This window comes from Felis catus, chromosome A2 (genome assembly GCF_018350175.1).
Source record: "Felis catus isolate Fca126 chromosome A2, F.catus_Fca126_mat1.0, whole genome shotgun sequence".
NCBI lineage: Eukaryota > Metazoa > Chordata > Mammalia > Carnivora > Felidae > Felis > Felis catus.
In genome coordinates this window covers 94,694,644-94,717,796 of record NC_058369.1, presented here as the reverse complement: position 1 = coordinate 94,717,796, position 23,153 = coordinate 94,694,644, and the positions used below count along the sequence as shown (strand labels likewise).

Below are 23,153 nucleotides of genomic sequence, written 5' to 3'. Positions count from 1 at the left end.
CTCTGAGCATGTGGACCCTCAACAGGAGCCACAGCTGCGCCCATTGTGTACCCCGCTAAGCTGGCTGGTGAGGTAACCATTATACACACTTACAGAAATGCCTTTATCACTACTTGTGTTGGTCCATAGCATCTCCATAATATGATACTTAGAACAATTAAGAGATAAATCTAGCTGCAATTTTACTTAGGTGGAATATGATGATATAGCATTTCCATAGGCTCTTATCTGCTTAGCCGGTGGAGGGACATGGACTATCACTTCTAATGGATGTTTCTGACGACATCACTTGCCAAAGATGTGTGAGAGCATACTAATAAGCCTGAGAGAATTATACTTAAAGGATTTATAAAAGGAGATAGAATGCACAAGAAAATTAAAAAGTAGAAGTGTCAAACATATCAACATATTAGAGCATAGCAAAATACTTAATTATTGGAGCTGTCTTATTGCCAAACAGCAATAGAAGCCCTTCAGTATAATATGAAGGGATTATTGCCTGATTTACCTCCCCCAACTCCCTTGCTACCCTCCATTACCCTACATGCTCTCTCTTGATGGAGTAAGTTGACTGCCATGAGGTTTACTGAGAAATAATTTAACCACTTAAGTTCTATACTTATGACATATAATCTTATTTCAGGAAATGTCTCCTTTAACTTGTTGCTTTTTTCAACAATTTGAATAATTATGTAATTATCACCCACACAGTCTAAATTTTTCAAGAATAAGAACTGGTCACAAAGCTTACAATGAAAGCTGTCATAAAATGCAGTGTGTTCAAACTCTCATACAGGATTAGTTAACAGGTAAGATAATATATGAAACACCCAACCATGCTCATATATCCTTTAATTCTTTTCAACTCAAAATTTCCAAAGTTAATTTATGCTGCAGATGTGTGATTTCTTCACCACAAATCAAAATAAGATTTCAAGCAGAATTGAAAATTCTTTGTAATTATGACTAGGAGGGACATTTTTTTTTTTTTTTTGAGAGAGAATGACAGCATGGGTCGGGGAGGGGCAGACAGAGAGAGGGAGAAGAGAATCCTAAGCAGGCTCTACACTGTTAGCGCAGAGCCGGATGCAGGGCTCGATCTAAGGAACTGTGAGATCATGACCTGAGCTAAAATCAAGAGTTGGATGCTTAACCGACTGAGCCACCCAGGTGCTCCTGGAGGGACAACTTTTTAAGGTTGAAGGTCAAACAATTTGGGAGTTCTTAATTTGAAAAAGAATACAATATTATGAATAAAAAATTAAGTACAAAAGTGAACTCTGAATGAGAAAATAAATCAAAAGAAATCACAAATATTTAAAAGCTAACAAATATGACAAATAATGTTAAATTCAGAAAAACATATTAAATGACACACCTCCCTAATAAATTTCTTTCCAATTCTGGCTGCATAATCTTTGATTACTTCTAGGATAATTCGATAACATCATTTTGTATAAAGAGAATACAGAGATAACTTAGTCTTTCCTCTACCATAATGATGACTTTCTTTTCTGACAGTATAGAAAAGTTTTCTTTTTTTTCAACTTAACATCTAATTGGCAGAGTCACGTAAACTTTTAGGACTGTTGTCAATTTGGGGAAAACTATCAAGTTCCCTTCAAGTATGTCTATACACTATAAACACAAAAATTCTACAACATTCTACATAATTCCCATGATAAATATCAAAGGAGCACAGGAGGATATGCTCAGCCCAATGTGGAGAGCGAGGAAGAACTTGCACTCCTGAAGTCTTATTAGACTAGAAGAGGGGACCCTGGTGGGTTAGGGCTGATGGCACAGTAGTGGGAATGGGGCATTCCAGCAGAGAAAACAGGACCCGAAACATGAAGAATCTTCAGGGAGCCAAATGCTGTTCAGATGGCTATGCTTAGAAAATGGAAGAGAAAGTTAAAAGAGAGCAGAATTCCATACACTAGGCTAAGAACTCTGTCTACTATTCTTAGGCTAGGACTCAACTTTTTTCTGCATCTTAGGATTCATGATGGATGAAGCTCACCAACTGGATATATAAGTAAAAACCCAGATTACAGGCAGATTAGGAGATAAAACAATCTTGAGGACAGAAGCAACTACAACCATTGGTTGTAAAGCCACCTCATTCTTTTCCACTCATGGCAGCCAATGAATGAGACTAGCGGTGGTATAAGCCCTCTCTCTACTGGGCAGTGAGGGGTCACATACAATAATGAAGAGGCGCCCACAAACTACAGACCACAAGCCAAATCGTGCTCAGTGCCTGTTTTTATAACAGCCTATAAGCTAAGAATGGCTTCTGCATTTTTAAGTGGTTGAAAAAAAATCAAAAGAAGAATATTTGGTGATATATGAACATTACACAAAATTCAAATTTCAGTGTTCAGAAATAAGGTTTTATTAGAACCCTACCACACACTGATTTATGTGTTGTCTATGCTGCCTTCTCAATCTCACAACAGAGTTGAAAACCTGCTACACATGCCCTGAAAAGCCAGATATGTACTATCTGATCCTTCACAGACAAAGTTTACCAAACCCTGATTTATGTTACACTTCACTTACCTAAAAGCATACTTATAAATAGAAGAAATCACCTTCATCAGTTATGCAGAAAAAAATAAGAGAAATTATATATTATGATAATTTGTGAAAAAGTTAATAAAAAATAAAAGTTAATAAAGAAATAATAGAAAAAGTTAATAATAGAAATAAAAAAATAATAATAGAAAGCTCTCGAATATGATCTCGTTTTTCACTACTTTCCTCAGCAGTTTTCCTGTGGTAGATATGCTTTAAATGCTTCCACGCATTTTGCCAAAACTCTGGTAGATTATTAAAACGTAATTGAAGATGGATATTTTAATCTTAAAATATTTTTTCCATCTTACAGTATTTTTAACTGAGAAATAAACTGAGAGCAAATGTGTAGGGTGGTTTTTAATAACAGTGCTTATACAACCAGTTCCACAAAGACTTCTCAAAATAGAGGGTTTGGTGAGTTGATCTGAATAATGGGTAGGGTGGAAGGAGAATTTACTTTTATGAACTTTTTTTAGAAGTTTTTGTTTTGTCCAAATTTTATTGCATGGAAGTACTATCTTTTATTTTTCTAAACATTAGGAAAATTTACCTGATAAATGAAAATAAATATGATATAAATATAAGGTTGCTGTGTTCTGAAATGATTTCAAGCTATTTCCTTTTCATCTTCCCTCTATCTACATCTAACATCTGTGTCCCTGTGTTGATAAAAGGAGAGGAATTAGATTTTTAAAATCATATCTTGAGGTTTTTCTACCTTACAACTAAGAACGGAGATTTGTGACAGTGAAGTCCCCACATGTTCAACAATTTCACATCACACCTCTATCCATGAGATTTCTCCTGTCCAGTCATGTTTCTCTGCTGTCTGTTCCTGAAACACGCCGTCCTCCTCCTCACTTCAGGGTCTGTGTGTGAGCTGTTGTTCCCTCCTCCCAGGATGCATTTCCCCTCACTCTATGCATGGAGAAGTGCTTCTTGTTAGTTAGGGCTCAGCTCAAAAGGCTCCTTTCACAGATGTCTTTCGCAGCCACCATATGTAAGGCAGGTTTCCCCTTACTGCTGAGGTCCCATGTTTGTTTCCTTCATAACATTCAAAGGATGTTAACTTGTCTTTGCACATGGCAAGATTATGGCACAGCATAGCCTATACATTTGAGTATGTGCATAGAGGACAGCAACCCACACAGGTCACACTATCACCTTCAGGGGAGATCCGTTCCTTCTCACACAGACTTCCTAATTGCAAGTCAGGAGGCCTCTACTCTAGATGGAAGACCAAGACTGGGGACAAAGTTGTGTTCATTGTCTTGCTCCCAGAGTAAGAGCAGAATGTCAGCACACAGTAAGGGCTCAAAACTATTTGTTGACTGAATAAATCAAAAGCAATGCAACCCTTCCTCCTCTCCCCCTACTCCTGAGTAAGAGCTGAACTTAGCAACCTGCTTCCAAAGATAGGGTATGGAAGTGGGGATGGGAGATAGATAATGAATTTGGAGAAAAACGGCCAATAGGGAAGTGGATAATGACAAGGGAGAAAAACAGCAAAGAAGACCTTGACAATGTAATCAAGGTTAACATCATCAGTGGTAAGTCTTGTTGATAGCGAGTACCCTTGATGTGATGTGATGAGAATATCACTTCACCTCTGTCTTTCTTGCCATTAGATGAACCCAAATTGAGGGTCATTCTACAAAATGCCTGACTGGTACTTCTCAAAACTGTCAAGGTCATGAAAAACAAAGAAAATCTGATAAACTATTATAACATTTGACAACTACATGTAATGTGGTAACCAGGATGGGAACCTAAAATACAAAAAACAGGGTGCCTGGCTGGCTCAGTTGGAAGAGCATGTGATTCTCGACCTCCGGGTTGTGAGTTCAAGCTCCATGTTGGGTACAGAGGTTACTTAAATGAATAAACTTAAAAAAAAAAACTCACTAAATACAAAAAAGAAATTAAGGAAAAACTAGTGAAGTCAAAACAAAGGTCTTTAGTTAACAGCAATGTAACATCGTGGGTTAGCCAGTTGAGACAAATGTACTATATGTACATTTAGTAATAATGCATATAGTACATATAGTAATAATGTAAGACTTTAACAATAGGGGAAACCAGGTGAGGAGTATATAGGGATTCTCTTGTTTTCTATAAACCTAAAATTATTCTAAATTAAAAGTTTATTTTTTGAAAAAAGGCAAAATGAAGAAGGACTGCATCTCCTTGGGACACTTTATAGAATTAGTCACTTTAAATAGAAGAGCCTTAACATTTTGAGTTTTCACCATATGAGAAAAAAAGAACTTCTATACATTTTGATGAACTCTTCCTTGGAAGCAGCATGAGCCATCTAGAACTGCAGGCTAGACTGTGAAACATCAGTTAAGGTTCAACCCGAAATAACTTGGGCAGCAAACTAATCAGAGATTAATTTTGATATAAAGGCATTTGAAAACTGATATACATACTCTTTGGCAAAGGAATTCAAGAAGAAAAATTTATCTGTATTACTAAGTTTGCAGCATTAGCAGCGAGTGTGAATGCAGAGAAAAAATGGGATTCCCAGAGAAGGGGCAAAATACTTTTTCTCCATCACATTAGGGAACAGTAAATCTTGCTGCCACTTCTCTGGGGAGGCTTCCTGATCTCTCAGACTGGGTTAGGTCCCCTAACTCCATGCTTCTTGTGTTAGTTCCTACAACTGTAATATATATACTTATAAATGGATTAGCCACTGTCATGGTTCTTAGAACCAGAAGTTGGTCTCCTACTTTTAAAGATACAGTTCAAATGAGTCAAAGTGGTTATGGCAATAGAGCAGTCCTCCCAGACCTGAATAAAATAGGGTTGGGCACTACAGTCACCAGTTAAGATTCACTGTAATGTACCTATTCATTAAAGTCCTGTTGGATAACTTTATATCTTTCAACTAAAATAAGCATTAATTAGATCCATCAGCTCTTATACTCAAATAATATCTGCATTTGACACCTGGCATTTCAAGGGGAGTATACTCAATTTTCTCATCAAGACATTAATATTATGAGATGTTAATTAACTGAATAAATGATTATCTCACCTGAAGAAGTATAAAATAGGACCTAGAGGTTATTATTTTTCTGCTTGGCATTAATCTTATTCTGGCCAGCAATCAATAGTTTGGTTCAGTCCCAGTACACAATGCAGAAAGACTTTAATATTTTAAAATACAGTGCAATTAAAATCTCAAAAAAAAAAACAAAAAAAAAAACAACTCTGCCGGATTTTAGCTAATCTTATCCATTTATTAGCAAGGGCTTGAGATTCCTTAGGATAGAGAGCTGTAAGCAGAAGGTGACAGTTTCATTCTCAAGTAGCAAAGCTTAAACACAGGGCTTGGGAAGGATCATGGCACAGTGTAGCCTGTGCATTTGAGTATGTGCACAGACGACAGCGACCCACCAAGCTCACACTATCACCTTGAAGGGAGATCTGTTCCTTCTCATACAGACTTCCCTAATTGAAAGTTAGGAGGCCTCCAGTTCAGAGAATCATTGAGAACCATTCAGAATGATCTGCATATCAAAGATTTGGATAGAAGGCTGTAGATAAAGACAGTGCCCAGCTGCTTCTGGCAGGAAGAAAGCAGATGAGCAGGACCGTAACTCACTGCAAGTTAGGTCTTTTGTCTTTGTCTTACAACATTAGGCTGGTACCAGAAATCTCCTCAAAGCCTATGTGTCGTGTCCATCAATAAAAAAGCATCTGAAGCTTTGCTTCTCACCCTTTACTGTGTATGCCAATCACGTGGGGATCTTAGTAGAACGAAGACGCTGACTGACTAGGTCTGGGCTGAGGCCTGAGATCTTGCATTTCTAACAAGCCTCTGAGGCAATGAAGATGCTACAGGTCACCGGACCAGAAACTGAGGAACATGAATCTAAAGGAACCTAGGTTGAAAGAAATTTTATAATTCAGGTTAATTCTTGGAATGTGTATTCAGGTTCCAGCCAAAGGGACAACAAAGAAACAGCAGACTGGTGAGATAAATTAGATTGAATGCTGGATACAATCTGAATTGTACACACAGGAATGCAATACTAACTCAGACAGGTTCCACATTAATTAACCTAGTAGGTAATTTTATTTAGCCATGGTTCACTGAAATATTCCATTATGCAATTAGAGCTAGTACGATTTGATGCACCAAGGTGGCCATTTATTTATGTCACTTTTCTCTGCTGGAATGTATGTTTTTATAAAATGGACCAAAGAGTTTTGTTCCCTAGGAGGCTAGCTTCTAAAAGATGAAAATTAAAAAAAAATTTTTTTTGCTTTAACTTGTAAGAAAACTTATTACATGTAACAGATGTGATCTTTTCACGTTGGCATTTGCAGTGTTTGAAAAGTGAAAGATTAAAAAATTACATTCCACATGCCCTTGGTGACTATTGAAGGAACTGAATTGATTAAACTGTCACTCATCATTTACTATGTGGTTAGTGGTTCATTAGGCACAGATAGGCACAATATATCTTAGTCAAATACTTCTGTGGAGTACTTGGCTCTCAAGAAATGAAAACAAAACCAAGCCAAACCCTAGATTGTGTGTAAAAGCCCATCTTGGAAAACATTCAATTCAAAACAATAGACCTTTTATACAAGGGGAAACTCTTAAGATCTATTTTTCAAGCTATGAAACGACTTAAAAAGTTATACTTACAAATTAACCATATCAGAACAAAAATTAAACAAAAGCAAAGAATGAAGTACAGGAAGTTAATATAGTTCAGTAAGGTCAAGGCCCAGGGTGACCTGCTGCTGACTTGGGAGGAGAAGCCAGGCAGATGAATGGAAGCCACCTTCCCAGCATCCATACCTAAAATAAGACTTAGAAGAAGATCAGGAAGCCCACCCATCTTAAAGTACCAATGGCATTAATGTTCCTTACGTTACAATAATTTAATATCTATCTATCTATCTATCTATCTATCTATCTATCTATCTATCTAAGTATATACATTCCATTATACATATATTCTAGTGTGTGTGTATTTTTAATCATATCACTTTTGCTTTCTGGTCCAGTTACCTGATGTAGAAATTCAGGAATCATCTGAAACCCTTGCCTTTCCCATATTACTCTCATTCAATCATCAAGCTGTCCTATCCTAACTATTCCTAAATATTTCTCCATTCAGGTCTCCAACCACTTTATCCCTCCCTCCATTCCCTCCTTTTTCTCAACTTCTTGTTAAACTCAGTCCTTCTTCCTTACCCACAAATATCTGCTGTTTCACCCCACGGTGGGATACCTTTGTCCATGGCATGGCCTAAGTGTTCCTCAGCCCAAAGTTTTGTCAACTTTGAGAGATGGGTTTGACATGTCAGCCCAAGTAATTACTTCTTGGTGACCCTTCTTTGACCTCCCCCTTCTCCTCAAGTAACCACCAAGGATAGTTTTATCACCTTTGCTTCTGAGCTGCCACTGTACTAACTGCATACCTGTGTTATAGCTTGCCACACTGCCTTTCCCCCTGACTTTGATGGAATGGATGGATCTTTTCTATCTTTGTAAGTCTGAGGACCTGATCCAGTGTCTGGTACAAAATTGCTGTTCAAGGTAGGCCTGCCTGGCTCAGTCGGTAAACCATCTGACTCTTTATCTCAGGGTTGTGAGTTCAAGCACCAGGTTGGGTGTGGAACTTCCTTAAAAGAAGAAAAGTGTCCAATAAAATCCTTAAATTGAATGAATGAATGAATGAATGAATGAAGTGCATAAGCTGAGAAGGGTACCTAAACTGCAGTAGAAACGAACTTGATTTAGAACTAATATTATTATATTAAATGCAACAACAAAAAAATCGGTTCAGCAAAATATCTAAACCAAATTTCACCGAAATATCTAAACCCTAACTTCATTTGTAAGTCACTCTGAAGGAATTCCAACGATCTCCATGGAAACCTCTGGTTCAGTGGTACAATTTACTTGAATGCTAAAATCTAAAGCTGGAGGAACTTTATTTTTATTAAAAATTTTTTTTCAACATTTATTTATTTTTGAGACAGAGCATGAACAGGGGATGGTCAGAGAGAGAGAGACACAGAATCTGAAGCAGGCTCCAGGCTCTTAGCTGTCAGCACAGAGCCCAACGCAGGGCTAGAACTCACGGACCGCCAGATCATGACCTGAGCTGAAGTCGGCTGCTCAACCGACTGAGCCACCCAGGCGCCCCATGCTGGAGGAACTTTAGATGATGCTTAAGACAATGTCTTGATTTTTACATGTAAGGAAACTGTACTACATCTTTAAATGTCTTCATTTCAGTCCTAGAACCTGAAACTGTGACTGAATCCTGGGCCAATGATCCCTCCATGATGTCAGACTGCCTCCCCAGTAAAAACAACATTTCTACTTGGTTGGGCAGGTCAGATTAGAAAAAGAAGGAATAAAGATGACAAACTGGTTCTTATTACTGGTGACACAAATGCTAACAAGAATAAAAATAAAACCCAAAATCAAAGCTTCAAAATTAAGGTGCAAGCAGAGAAAACAATTAAACTATCCTTAAAAACTAAAGTCTATCACCCTTGTCCACATACTGTAAATAAGACTGTTGTCGACATTTAAAAATGTTTGAAAATTCAAATCAGACTCCCATAGATAATGAAGACCAGAGATAAAAATCTTAACAGCTATGGTTATATAGATAAATGGGAATATTTGGACGAGGAACATTGAGAAACTAGTCACAATTAATACGAAAATGGAAACAGGAAACACCCTTACTGAGGACTACTATAAGGAAAAAAAATGTAAGACTCAAATATTGCATTGGATAGCAAAAACATTTTATTTCTTATACTATGCAACAATACAGGAAGAGAGAAATCCCATTTGATTGGTCATTTAAAATGCTACCAGTGAAAGCACTTTTTTTTTTTTAATTTTTTTTTTCAACGTTTATTTATTTTTGGGACAGAGAGAGACAGAGCATGAACGGGGGAGGGGCAGAGAGAGAGGGAGACACAGAATCGGAAACAGGCTCCAGGCTCCGAGCCATCAGCCCAGAGCCCGACGCGGGGCTCGAACTCACGGACCGCGAGATCGTGACCTGGCTGAAGTCGGACGCTTAACCGACTGCGCCACCCAGGTGCCCCTGAAAGCACTTTTTGAAAGAATAACTGTAGACCAGGCAGGACAAGAGAAAACAAATTAATAAGCCTTGCACATCTTTAATTTATTTATATGACAGCTGATGCAGAACAAGAAAATTGTAAGATTTCTCCTTGCAATTGTATTAATCCTCCTGCAATAATGTGAAATGAGGAATCAGGAAAAAAAATGTTCATAGGTATTCTCTTAAAGATCAAAGCAAATGACATATTCAAATCTTTTTAGAGAAACCACCATATCTGCATATCACGAAGAGAAATCATTGCGGAAACCTTCGTGTAAATTACTCTATTATTCCATGAGGAGAATTCTGAACTTCAATTTAGAGTGGTGAGCTGCTATAGTTAGTTCCAGTCATCACATGGCACAGTTGAACTTTGATGGACCATGGGTAAGAATGCTGGAATAGGCACTACGAAGATATATTACTGGATGGATGGTATCTGACAGTACAATATTTGACAACAATCTGGTATCTTAAATAAAAGGAAGACCTGAAGGCAAAAACATCCAATTTTGGGTGAAGTCTGTGGGTTTTGTGGAATATTTTCAAAGATGTGCCCTGGAATGTGGCTGTGCAGATTAGACAATTGGTAGCACCAGTGGGTGCTGCTTGAGGTCAAGGACCAGGTTTTCTTCACTCTTGAAACTCTGGACATTCTGTAAGGTTTTGTTGAATGAATAAATGAATGAACAAAGAGACCCCATCCTGTGCAAGGGAGATCTTTGTGGGAAGGATGCTGCCCTAGGACCCCAGAGGCTTTTTTTGTTTTTGTTGTTTTTTCCCTGTGCCACCACCAACCACCTAATGTGGGCAACATAACCAAGGACCCTCAGATTTGGGGGAGAGGGCACAAGGAGTTAAAATGGCCATAAAATAACAACACAACAAAATTATGAATTGATTTTACTGAGTTGCTAAATCTCTGAAACAGTTTCTAAATTAAACATGTTAGGATTAAACGACAAATAGATGAAAATTTACAGAGTTAACATAATAAACTTTTAAAATTTGTTGAGTTTATGTTAGGCTCTGAATATATACTGTTTTCAGAAGCAAACATGGTAAAAGCTAGTAATCAAGGAAAAAAAAACCACTGAATTATCAATGAGAAAGAATAGAAAAGCCTTGCCAAGCTCTACAGAAAATGCAATTATGCAAACATCCCATTCTTAGAATCTACTGTCTATGGAAATACAGAGAAACATAAAATGTCATAGCAAAGGATGAACAACTCACATGTGTATAAGAAAATAGGGAGCTACTTGGATTCTGGTTTTTGTTTTAAATGTTTTTATTATTTTAATTTTTGAGAGAGAGACAGAGCATGAGCAGGGGAGGGGCAGAGAGACACAGAATCCGAAGCAGGTGCCAGGCTCTGAGCTGTCAGCACTGAGCCCAACATGGTGCTTGAATCCATGAACCACAAGATCATGCCCTGAGCAGAAGTCAGATGCTCAACCAAGTGAGCCACCCAGGCGCCCCTCAGATTCTGTTTTTAGTAACATCATGCTTCAGCTATGGGCCTATCTGAAGGTACGTGCAGCAACCTCTCCAGCCCAAGACCTCAGGCATCTCATGTTGGGGGGAAGGGACTATTCACCACCTCCCGGCCTCCTGTCTGTGTCTCCAGGCCCTGATGCACAGCCTGCCAGACCCCCAGTCCAGTCCTCTCCCTTCTATTCCTACTTTGGTTAGAGCCAGAAGGAATGAAGCCGGGGCACCTAGAGACTAGAGCAAGGAAGCGGATAGGAGAGGCACCTAGAAGTGTTCTGTATAGGCTGAGTTTTTAGCAGGGATGGAGGGCCCTTAAGACACCCGAGGGAAACCTGAAAAGAAGGGAAAGGAGTAGGAGGAGAGAAGTTGAGATCTAGCTGCTCTCCTTTCGGCCTCAGAAGGGTGACAGAAATGGGGAGCAGAGGACAGGACTACCAGATGTATGGCCTCAGCTCTTCATGTCTTAATACTAAGTCTACCTCCCTGCCCCCCATCCCAGCATTGGGCCATGGTTGCTGGACCCGGGGCTTGTTGTTTTTCAGTATTATAAGCATGCCAACAACAACCATAAAGCATCTGGAGTATGAAAAAAAAAATGAAGTGCCTGTCACAGACTATGATTAAGTTTTGTTTATTTTTTAAATGGAATTTGGCAGGCTGTTTTTGGCCACTCATAGTTAAGTTTGACTTTAATTCTTTTCCAATTATTGTATTATTTCTTTCTATCCATGAATGACATCTTTTACCAATACGAATCTAAGGACACTACATTTGAAGACCAAAACTGAAGAAAAAAAATTACAAACATCAAGATTTCTCAATTATACAATATGGTATCTAAAATCAAGAAAGCCACTGGTACAATTAAGTTGTATTAATTCATATGGCAATATACCAGTAAATTAAAGAACACTCCAGATAGTGTAGTATCCTGAGGAATTAATTCACAAATGTCATAACAGTATAGAAGTCTCTACTTCCATCCTTCAATGAACAGTATCAAGTAGACATTCAAATCCCTTTACTAACCACAGTCACACAATGATATTTATACAAGCTCCTAGTTTTCCTCCAATTAGATTTCCATTCAATCATGTCCTTCCTGTACACATAAGTTAACAGTCTACCCTTTCACCTTCATTGGATTAGAAACTTTATACTGAATGAAACATTTGTTGGAAGAGTTTCACTAATTGCTTTTGCTTGTTTTAATAGCAAGTTTATGTTGGATTCACACAGACCATTGATCCAAAGAACTGCTTTCTGCAGTCAATTCTTTAAATTCATGTAAAATTTTCATCTTGTTAACAACTATCACTTCATGTTCTATTCCCTTTCATCACTAGCTCATCAAAAGCCGTAGGGATTTCTTTTTAAGTTTGTTTTCATAAATAAAGCTGTCATGATTCACTAACAGTTAGATGGTAAAGGTGACAAATTTCCACTGCCACACTAAGATATCGGCAGTCAAGAGGCTGCTGCCTGCACTATGCTGTTTGATTGGCTGCTACCCTTTAGCACCTACAACTCAAATCTGTGTCCAAGCAAAATCACAAAATTCTACAGAGCAAGGACCTTAGGAGTCAACTGTCCATAGTTAAAGCCACAAATATTAAATTATCAACAACAGTAGAACATGTGGTAAAATGTGCGCAGACCTTCTTCACCAAAGTGACCAAAGTGTCAGTTAAGGAATACATTTTAAAGAAGGATAAAATAAATAGATGACGAAGCACAAGTGGATGAGAAAAAACTTTTTTTTTAGAAGATGTGGATGAAGATGTGGCAAATCTAAGTTGACCATAGGCAGTTACTACTTCAAGTTATAGGCAGACTATTTACTCAGGACAACTCGGGACTTGGAGATACAGGTTCTAGAAAGTGTGGAATGAGTCTACAACTGAAAGTAGAGTGGAGAACTGGAAGTTTATGCAAAGAAATTGACCCACAGGTCTTCTCTGACCATCTGGGTGTTTATTCTCTGGAGAAATTAAATCCAGAAGGCCTCAAATTGAGAATAAAAGAGATTAGGGTGAGGTACAGAGCTGAAAAAAAGGGAAACTAAGTGAAAAACATGTATACTGGTCTCTGTAACCATCAGCTCCCCTCTCCTGTCTTGCCTTGAGGATACCAGATGCCAGGAATCAGCATCTGAGGAAGAACAAAGGCTAGGATTTCAGACATTGACATTTGGGGATCTCCCAATGAAAAGTTTAGCTTTTTGACTCAACGATATGTAATAAACTGATCGGTCAGCTGGTGCCCCCTAGGTATACAGATTTGTAGTACCTCATTTATGAAAGTAAATGGACAGGCCAGGATTCCCTCCTCCCCCAATGCTGTATTTGAGGAGAGCTTCTAATAGAAACCAGAGAAAAAGGAAGTGGGTACTTACATATATGGTAACTGAAATTTTTCAGAAAAAACAGAAGGTTTAGAAGACAAAAAGTTGTAAAGCAAAGGGCACCTGAGTGACTCAGTCTGTTGAGCATCTGACTTCAGCTCAGGTCATGATCTTGAAGTTTGTGAGTTCAAGCCCCAAATCAGGTTCACTGCTGTCAGCTTGTCAGTGAGGAGCCAGCTTTGGACCCACTGTCCCTCTCTCTGTGCCTCCCCACCGCGCACTGACTTGTGCTCTCCCAACAATAAATATTTTTTAAAAGTTATAAAATAAAAAATATTTTTAAAAATTTTGGATTAAGCTAGGAGCTTCAATACCAAACTATGATAAATTTTCCAAAAAGTGAAGACCGAGAATATGGAAGGAAATAAATTTTAAAAAACTAAGAGATTTTCTAAAAACTAATATATGTATGTCTTTATATTGAAGAAATCTACCCAGCTCCAGTTGAAAAAAACAACCAAAGCACAATATCATGAAATTTCAGTATATCAGGAGTAGAGAGAAAAGTCTAATATTTTCTAGAGAAAAAGCATGAGGGGGCATACAAATGACTGCGAGAAAGAATAGAATCAGATTCTCAGTAACAATAGTAGAAGTGCTAAAGAAATTAAGCAATGCTTTCAAAATTCTGAGGGTGGAAAAAACTAATTATATATCCAGCCAAAGTTTAAAATTAATCACATGTGAGAGTGTAATAAAGACATCTTCAGAAAACTTAGAATTTGAAAATTCTATCTCTAATGCATTCTTTCTGAGTACTAAAGAAGGAAGACATGGAGTCCAGGAAATATGGGATCTGGAACCAGTAAAGGTCCAGAAGGAAAATGAATCTAACCCAGAACAGACCTTAATGAGATGATTACTTACAGAGGTGTAAGGGAACCAATAAGACATAGTGAAACACTAAGAGGCTAGCAACAGCAGGAAGCCATTACCTGCTTTAGAGCTAACAGCCATTATTCTCCCTAGAATTAAGAAGGCCAAGTATTACTGAAAGCTATTAACAACTAGAATCATGGAAGAAGGGCATACCCACAGAAGTTACAGTCAGTCATTTCCAGAAATATGGACTAAAGAAAAGAATTAAGGAAGAATATTCAGTCTACTTCTCCCTGTCCATTACCTGAACCAAGCTGGAAACCAGTAGCCAAGGCAGCTTGGAGGATAAGTTAGGGGTTAGCTGTCCAGGACATAGGGCCTGGCACAAATGGACAGAGCACAGATTTGGAGAGAAACAAATGACTATCTTGGGACCTATAATAATAGTAGAGGATCATATGGAAGTCACAACATGCCAGATATTCAGCTCTGCTAAAGCAAGGAATCAGAGAGCTGAGAGGAATGTTTTAATGAAGCTGAGGGAGGGAGGTGTCAAGAAAATTAAATGGGATTAATAGATTTGATGATGTGATTGAGCATTTTGAAAATTTTTTTCATATGTAATTGACAAATATTTTACACCTATAAATAATGAATAATAATAACAAAGACAACTAAGTTTGTAGAAATCACAGACAATTATAAAGTCCAAGAAAAACAAAAGGTTACACAAGAAGAATACATCATCATGAATACTACTTGACTTACCATGAATAATATTTACATATTAATATGTCAAAATATGATACAGATTCTTTATTGGAAGCATAACGTGAAGCTGGAGAGGGGTAATGGTGATGAAAGAAAATTAAATCCTCATCTACCATAACACCTACTTAGTAGTTAATATCTAAAATAATAAATCAATAAATAGCAATATAAATATAAAACTGAAATATTTTAAAGACCTATGGAGGTAGATATGAAAAGAGTTGAAAGCACTTGCCTCTGGGAAATAAGAGGGTTAAGTATGGGTAAGGCAGAAGATTACTGTTTTTGCTATTATTACTGTTGTGGTCCTTATTAGTTATACCTGAAATAGTTTTTTGATTTGGAAACTGAAGGATAGTTAAGGGATTTAGTCAACAAAAATCACATGTAAGGAGCGGCAGAGACAGAACCTAATTTAGGCTTTTAATGTGTTTTCTACTACAACTTTGCCTCTCCTTAACACAGCAAACCACTGCTAGTTACATGATTACAGAAATGATTTCTGATTTCTACATGAATAAAAACACAAATCAAAACATAAAAGGTGCTAGTGTATAGCCAATTTTCTCTAAATTTGGAGGACTTAATTTATATATTTCCAAATTAAACACACACACACACACACACACACACACACACACACACGAAAGTAAGATGAGAACATCATAGGTCAAAATTTCTTTCTAATTCTCTAGACACAGACAGTATGTTAATCTCCCTAAAACCAAATATAGAATCCTCCATTTCTCCAATATATCCTGTAGCCGTTGAATGCTATACTTCAATAGAAATGCAATATATTTGGGTTAGCTGATTAACATACTAAGAGCTGACAAGGAAACTATTCTCAGCATTTGTGGAGTCTTGTATTTCCTAAAGAATTTCACATTCAATCACCTCTTGCAATTCTCAAAAACTAATGAGGCAGTTGAATATATGCAGGGCTTTCTTAATATTGTGAATGTAGTCATTGTGATTGGCTATTCAAAACTCATCCAAAAATCAGTTTGTAGGTAGCCATTTACTGTGCCAACTTTGATAGAAACAGATAAATTTTAATTTGTTTTAAAAATATTCAGTAGTGAAGACTACATATAATGCCTCATTTTATATGTTAGTATTTAGCTAAATTATCACTAATAAATGACCAAACATATCCATTAAAAACAAACATACGCTTTTTCTCTCACAAACACACATTGATGAACAATATGGGATGTAAAAATCATAACCATGCTAAGCTTTCGATAGAAAAAAATAGAACGGACTCCTTCTGCACTCCAAAATCATAGCTAAATTTAACACTTTGGTAACCACTCTATAATGCCATAATAATCTAAGAGAATTGTACTTTTGGAGATGATTCATTATTAAGCAATGTAATAGAAGTTTTCTGCTAGGCATCTTGAGTTTGTAGCCAGTAGTCCTTGGGTCTGAATTAAGCACTCAAATGCATTAAGGCTCTTCTGACAACTAGTATTTGGCCAATTATTGCTCTAGTGCTTTATGAGAAAGATGGCCAGATGTCCCAGTTAAATCTCTGTTTTATACCCACTGCCCTAGCAGAATAACTATTAACTTTCAAAGATATCCTGGTAAGGATGATATTCTACATGGTCTTTCTAATTTTAGGGGACTTCAGTAGTAGAAATGGGCTCAGAAACCATGGCTGTCCCATAAGTTCAGCTTTCAATCACCCAGATTCCTGATGATACCCTGTTCTTTTGTTATGTTCTATTGCATTGTCAGAGGCTATGCCAACGAGTCACTTGGATCATGTATTATTTCAACAGTTCTCAAGAGCTCTTAAAGAGTTGTTACTTTTGACAGTGATTAATTTGAATCCTCCTTGGTCTTATGAACTGATTAATAAGAAAGTGTGTAAATAATGTTGACAGATAGATGACTTTATGTAACTCCTGAAGTGCAATTCTCATTCTTACTACCATTCTTTTTGAAATGGAGTCATTCATTTTAGCAGAAGTGGTAAATGAGTAATGGTTAAGAGTTGGGAAAATACATGCCAGCACAGATATTGGTCTCATGAAAATGTATTCAATCCAATGAATCACGTTGTAAGTTTATTTCAAAGAAATTCCTCCTTGAATAAAACGGCATAATACAGAACACTGACACGAGGGGAGAAAGGCAGTCCACAAGCCTGCTGAGTGCGAGTGAAAGCCACCTACTTTATTTGAAGCATGTAAAGGATCCAAAATGACTCAGAGCATAACCTAAATTATAAAAATGGAATTGAATGTATTGGGTTTTAGAATCACTTTACTAGTGAAATAAAAACCAATTTCTTATAAATCACCTTAAGAGATAATGCAATATGTTGCAAAAAGAAAAGGCTTTGCAGTGAGTTAGCCCTAAGTTTGCATGTTGTCTCTACTTACTAATTAAAAGACCTCTACTATCTTATTTAGTCCATGTTTTGTTGCCTTCTACTGTGTCATGCTGCAGTAGATTAGTAATCAAAATGCATAAGAGAAACTTAGAAAACAGTTTGTGTCCAATAAAAGTATTTATTATTTGTACTATTATTATTACTATTAAGACTCAATTATTATTACTACTATCACTCAGTTACTCAAGGCAGGACCTCATATAGAACAAATTTATTTTCAGGGTGGGGGTGATAGTAGAATTCATTTATGATTCTCTCTCATAAAACACTGGTAAACAAACCTGAGTCCCAGGAAATCTTATTTTATAACATAAATTTCCTTGGTTCAAGAGTGATCGTTAAGAACGACAGAACTCTGTATGTTGCCAATATGTATGGTGATTAGACTTATTTAATAAAAAGCAAAGCTAAATGGCCTTATAATATTCAATAAATAGGCAATTTCTTTTCAGATATATGCAAAATCAATTTGGAAGCAGACATTTTTCTATATATCAATACTGGTATGGGAGTTTTTTCCTAACCACCCAGCTGCTACAATGTTAAATAAATTAATTTTAATCTTAAATCAGAGATGTAATAGAGAAAAGGGTGATTTAATATGCAATCTCATTACATTTGACAGGCTTATTTATAAATGATTTGCCCCACATTTTGACAAGCATAGTTAATATGTTAATTAGCTTTTAAAAAGATGATGACGGGAAGAGAATGGCAGGCTCTCCTTCTTCACACATCATGTTGGGGAGGGCTGTCACTGATTCCACAAGGTAGGGCCACTACATATTGTGGCCCCAGAAGCCCTGTGATGTGGCTGAGATACTATTACTTCTTAGCTACATTAGTCACCTTCTGTTAAAAATTAATCCCTTGTAAGTAATCCCAAGTGACCTTCCACTTTAGAAAACAAAGGCCGCTCTAAACATATTTATGAGCTTCTCTAAAGAAACAGAAAGCTTATGCAGAGCAATGACCTCCAAGGCTAGAGCAGAACTCCCTGACAGGGGAGGAACTACGCAGATAAGCTGCTTTTCACATCTGCACTTCTCATAATGTGGTTCTCAGTACTCTGTAAGCCTTTTGGTTTAGAAGCTTAAAGATGAATTCCTATGCCTTGACTTTCAAAGAGTGACAAAATCCAAGAATTAAGAGAAGTGATACACGAGACAACGTCCAATTTGATTCCTCTGCCTAAATCCTCTTTCATGGAGGGAGACAAAGGTATCAAAACCTGTGTCTCCTGCTGTGTTCTGGAATCGCACAGTATGTTTATACCTTGCCACGGTGCTGGAGACCCAGCGCAGTAAATCATAACACGGTGAGCTCTGATTTTCCGTCACTTGCTGCCAATGTTAATGCGTATGTGTCTTCATTAATATTTTTACTGCCTGCGGCTATTTAAACAGAAAACTGGAAAATGTAACACTGTGTAGGGATCGTTAGTTTTTAGTTACTACCCTACTGCCCCAGGATGGTAAATGAACTGTAAAAATCGCCTGAACCCACTACCACCTGCCTCCCCGCTATTGTTCATGCATTCATATTTGCACTTCTCCTTGGTGCAGCTGAGCCATGACTCAATTACAGTCCCATTTCCAGTTCTGTGAATACCCGGCATCGATGTCATTGATTATGCAAAAATCAGTGCCCTGTGAACTTCTCTCTAACTGGAAAAATATATACACTTTATTGGACTTAGAGGATAATAACAAAATGGCTTTTAGAAAACGGCTTGGAATGAAATCGGAGTGAGAATGACAGGCACAGCATAGACATAACTCAGATTTTAGGGCTTGAAAATGAAAAGCCATTAAGCATGAGAACTGCTCAAATACAACACATTTACTATTTGGTTTTGGCAATGAATAATCTTGGCATGTAGACAAAAGGGCATTTGGGGTCTTCTACTTTGTATCAGTTTTCCTCCCTTCCACTTAAATAACAGTCTTCCTCTTATGCTTCATTATGTCTCTGTGTAAAGCAAATTAATAGAAAATACCCAAGCCTTCTTCAAGAGGATGAACACACGCACACACAGACAGATGTGAAAGAAAAAAAAGGTGGGTGCCCCAGGTTGGGGCACAGGCTGGAAATCAAATACTACATATCAGAAACAGAAATATCAGCAAGTCATAATCCATGTGGTTCTTTGTACGTTAAAGAGCACTTTTAAAGGTTTGGAAAAAATTAGCCACTAGTGTATAAAAAACAGCTTCTTCCGATTATGAGGGTAGAGTCTTAACTGAACTGCCAAGCACTAAGACAAGACTGGCCCCAAGCCACAAATATTTCCAAACTATGTTCTATTAGTAGAGTCCTTAACTGACCTCACTGAAAGACAACCTAGAATTTTCATACTTGAAAAAGAGAAAAATAGTCCGTAACTCGAGAATATTAATTAATGCTTATTTATATATCCAACTCCCAACGGTGAGGCAAGAAGGAGGAAGGGAATGAGAAAGTTAGTAAATGATATCCTGATGTAGTAACTGACCTTTATTTCCAACCTTTTCCTCCATTACCACTAATGATCAAAATATGTATTTTGCCCAAGCCCCTGACTAGCCTTGGGGGAAAAAAGTAATTGTGTAAACAAACAAACAAAGAAAACTGTGATGAAAAAATGAATTAGCTTAGCTCCTTAATAATAGATGGTCACCTTTGTTCTCTGGGTTTTGGAATATGCATTACAATGGTATTAGATTTATTATCAGGCATCACAAAATTTATGACAATAGATTTTAGGCTGTTTGATGATCCAGATTCTTTTATAGCTCTATTGAAAGCTACAGATCTACACCCCATAAAAATAAATATATTCATGTGTACGCAAAATGTTGCATATATTTTCAGTGGTTTCACAGAAGCTGAAATCCTATTCTTGGGCAGGGGGGTGGTGGTTGCTGGAACCTAAATTAAGAAAATCTACATTGTGCCCTACATCACAAGGAACTTGATTGTTTTCTCACTGTAAAATGTTTGGATCAAAAACATCAGGACAGAAGCCAGGCCCCTCATTACAGCCTAATTTACTGAAAGCCAAGATTACTGAGGGAAGAACAATGAAGTAAGTACATGGCAGGAAGATAAATAACACATGGGAAGTTTTATCGAGGTCATAAACATTATAAGGACATGTAGCTGAATTCTGCATATGGGGGCATAATCATTCATGGAAGATGATTCCTAGGATAAAATAGCACAAGTGTTATGTGAGTTGTTTTACTTTGAACACAATTTTGAGTCTAGAAAAGAGATTTTTCTACTAATAGAGGACATTTTCAAGTCACTAAGAAGCCTTTCCTGAGTACTAAAAATAAGATTATTCCCAGGGTGCCTGGATGGCTCAGTTGGTTAAGCATCCAACTCTTGGTTTCAGCTCAGGTCATGATCTCACAGTTCATGGGATCAAGCCCTGCGCTCTCAAGCACAGAACCTGTTTGGGATTCTCCCCCCCCCCACCCCGCCCCTCCCCTGCTCATGCTCTCTCTCAAAATAAATAAATAAACTTAAAAAAAAGAATATTCCCTTATTTGATTATTTGATTTAGATCACACTGGATTGGGAGCTCATTATACTTTATAATTAATCATAATTATCCATTAAAACTTATTAATCTTTGGGCTTCCTAAACAGGTTTTTAAGTTTTGCTAAACCATTGTGTGAAACCGAGACTCTGTTGAAATTAAACTTATTGTGATATTTTCAAAAAGTAATTGTTTTATATCATTTGGGTTATTTGTACCCAGCTTTCTAGAGTGTACTGCACCAAATTTAGTGCCTACACCAAAATTTTCGGACCAGTTAATTTGAGCTTTGTTGCTGAACTTAAACATGTTTCCTACTACTTCCAACCCATACTACTGTTTAGAGATATATACCTCCTTGTTATAAAACAGAGCTGCAAATTGAGACCCTTAGAGAGAAAAACCATTGTACTGACAGAAAAATACTTCTGCCCCTTGTCCCTCAAGAACCATTACCAGACACCATCTGCAAGGGAGCCTTTGATTAAGGAATACTCTCAATCATGCTTTAAAAAAAAAAAAAAAAATCCAGCAATACTGCCACACACAGGCAAACACTGCTGCACCATTAATCTTCATTCAGACTATTAGAATGTTTGTCTGGGCATGACCCAGACCAGGCATTACAGATAGATTAGCTAGAGTAAATCTTCCATTTCTCACCACATGTCAAGGCAGGTGGAATATTCTGTTGAGCCCAGGAGGACATCTGGAGGTCTGTACCACAAGGTAACCACTTCATTGGAGTATGTGTGGCTAGGGACAGATTTTGCTCTTGCAAGACCTGTGGAATACAGGAAACATAAAGAAGTTGATAGTCATTAATAGAACAAGGGAATTTAAATTTGAATGTTCACAGTTTTAAAAGGTCAAACATGACACTGTAATACAGAATCACAAATGCCATGTCAAGGTTACTAGAAAGGCTGGGGAAGGTATATTGTGTTCTACCTGTTTCAAATAATGCTAATAACTGATAGATCAATTGTTTTCCTACTGAAGCATCATAAATCTGATAAAGTCCTAGAAGAGTAAACAAATAATTCATAAATGATTAGATATTACACAGAAGCTTAGAAATCTCTTTGACTTTCCAAAGAATGTTCTATAGAGTTCTAGTTCTGAGAGTTATAAGTAAGTGCTACAGAAAAAGATTCCAAGGTCAAATCATTTTGGGAAAAGATGGTTTAACAAGTTAAAAGTTAAAACAGGTCTTCATACTGTACTACTTCTCAGTGTTCTTAATTATTCTAATGTGTATTGTGAATCTGAAAGAAGAGAATACGATGCTTTTCTCAAAGGGTTTTTCCAAAGCTTCTTTTTCTTTCAGTGTTCTGTTAAATGCTCTGTGGGAAACATTTATTTAGGAAGATCATTTGAAAACCACCTAAATAAATAATTATAAAGGAATACTTAAATATGAAACAATGGGATGACGAGGTCTAGTATAATAAATAAAAATGTTTCCTAAGAATTTAAAAATGGAGAAAATGGTCATAGTAATATGTTGTGCTAGATGATGTGCAGTTTGACCTCATAACCATAAAGACTTTAGCATTAAAAAAAAAAGAATGGCAGAAAATATTTGAATGTCTTCAGTGGCTAGCTCTGGAAAATGGGATCATTCAGTTTTGTTCTTCACTTAATACACTCTTCTCAATTTTTTCCACAAGTTTCCTACAATAAATATATAATTTCTTTTAAAAATCACAAAATCTACGGGGTGCCTGGGTGGCGCAGTCGGTTAAGCGTCCGACTTCAGCCAGGTCACGATCTCGCAGTCCGTGAGTTCGAGCCCCATGTCAGGCTCTGGGCTGATGGCTCAGAGCCTGGAGCCTGTTTCCGATTCCGTGTCTCCCTCTCTCTCTCTGCCCCTCCCCCGTTCATGCTCTGTCTCTCTCTGTCCCAAAAATAAATAAACGTTGAAAAAAAAAATTTTTTTAAAAAATCACAAAATCTATAAATGTTCTTTTTAAAAGAAAAAAATTCAGCTTTCTATCTGGGTATGTTCATTAATGACA

General features: G+C 37.2%; 1 protein-coding gene across 9 annotated transcripts in view; it reads right to left on the bottom strand.

Annotated features, from left to right (window-relative positions):
* CDK14 (cyclin dependent kinase 14) overlaps positions 1-23,153 on the bottom strand; it is a 674,504-nt gene that overhangs the window by 288,351 nt on the left and 363,000 nt on the right. For all 9 annotated transcript variants that reach the window (XM_045053225.1, XM_045053222.1, XM_045053223.1 and 6 more), the window contains one exon: positions 21,796-21,916. In XM_045053225.1, coding sequence (XP_044909160.1) covers positions 21,796-21,916 — 121 coding nt within the window. The remainder of the gene's footprint in view (positions 1-21,795; positions 21,917-23,153) is intronic.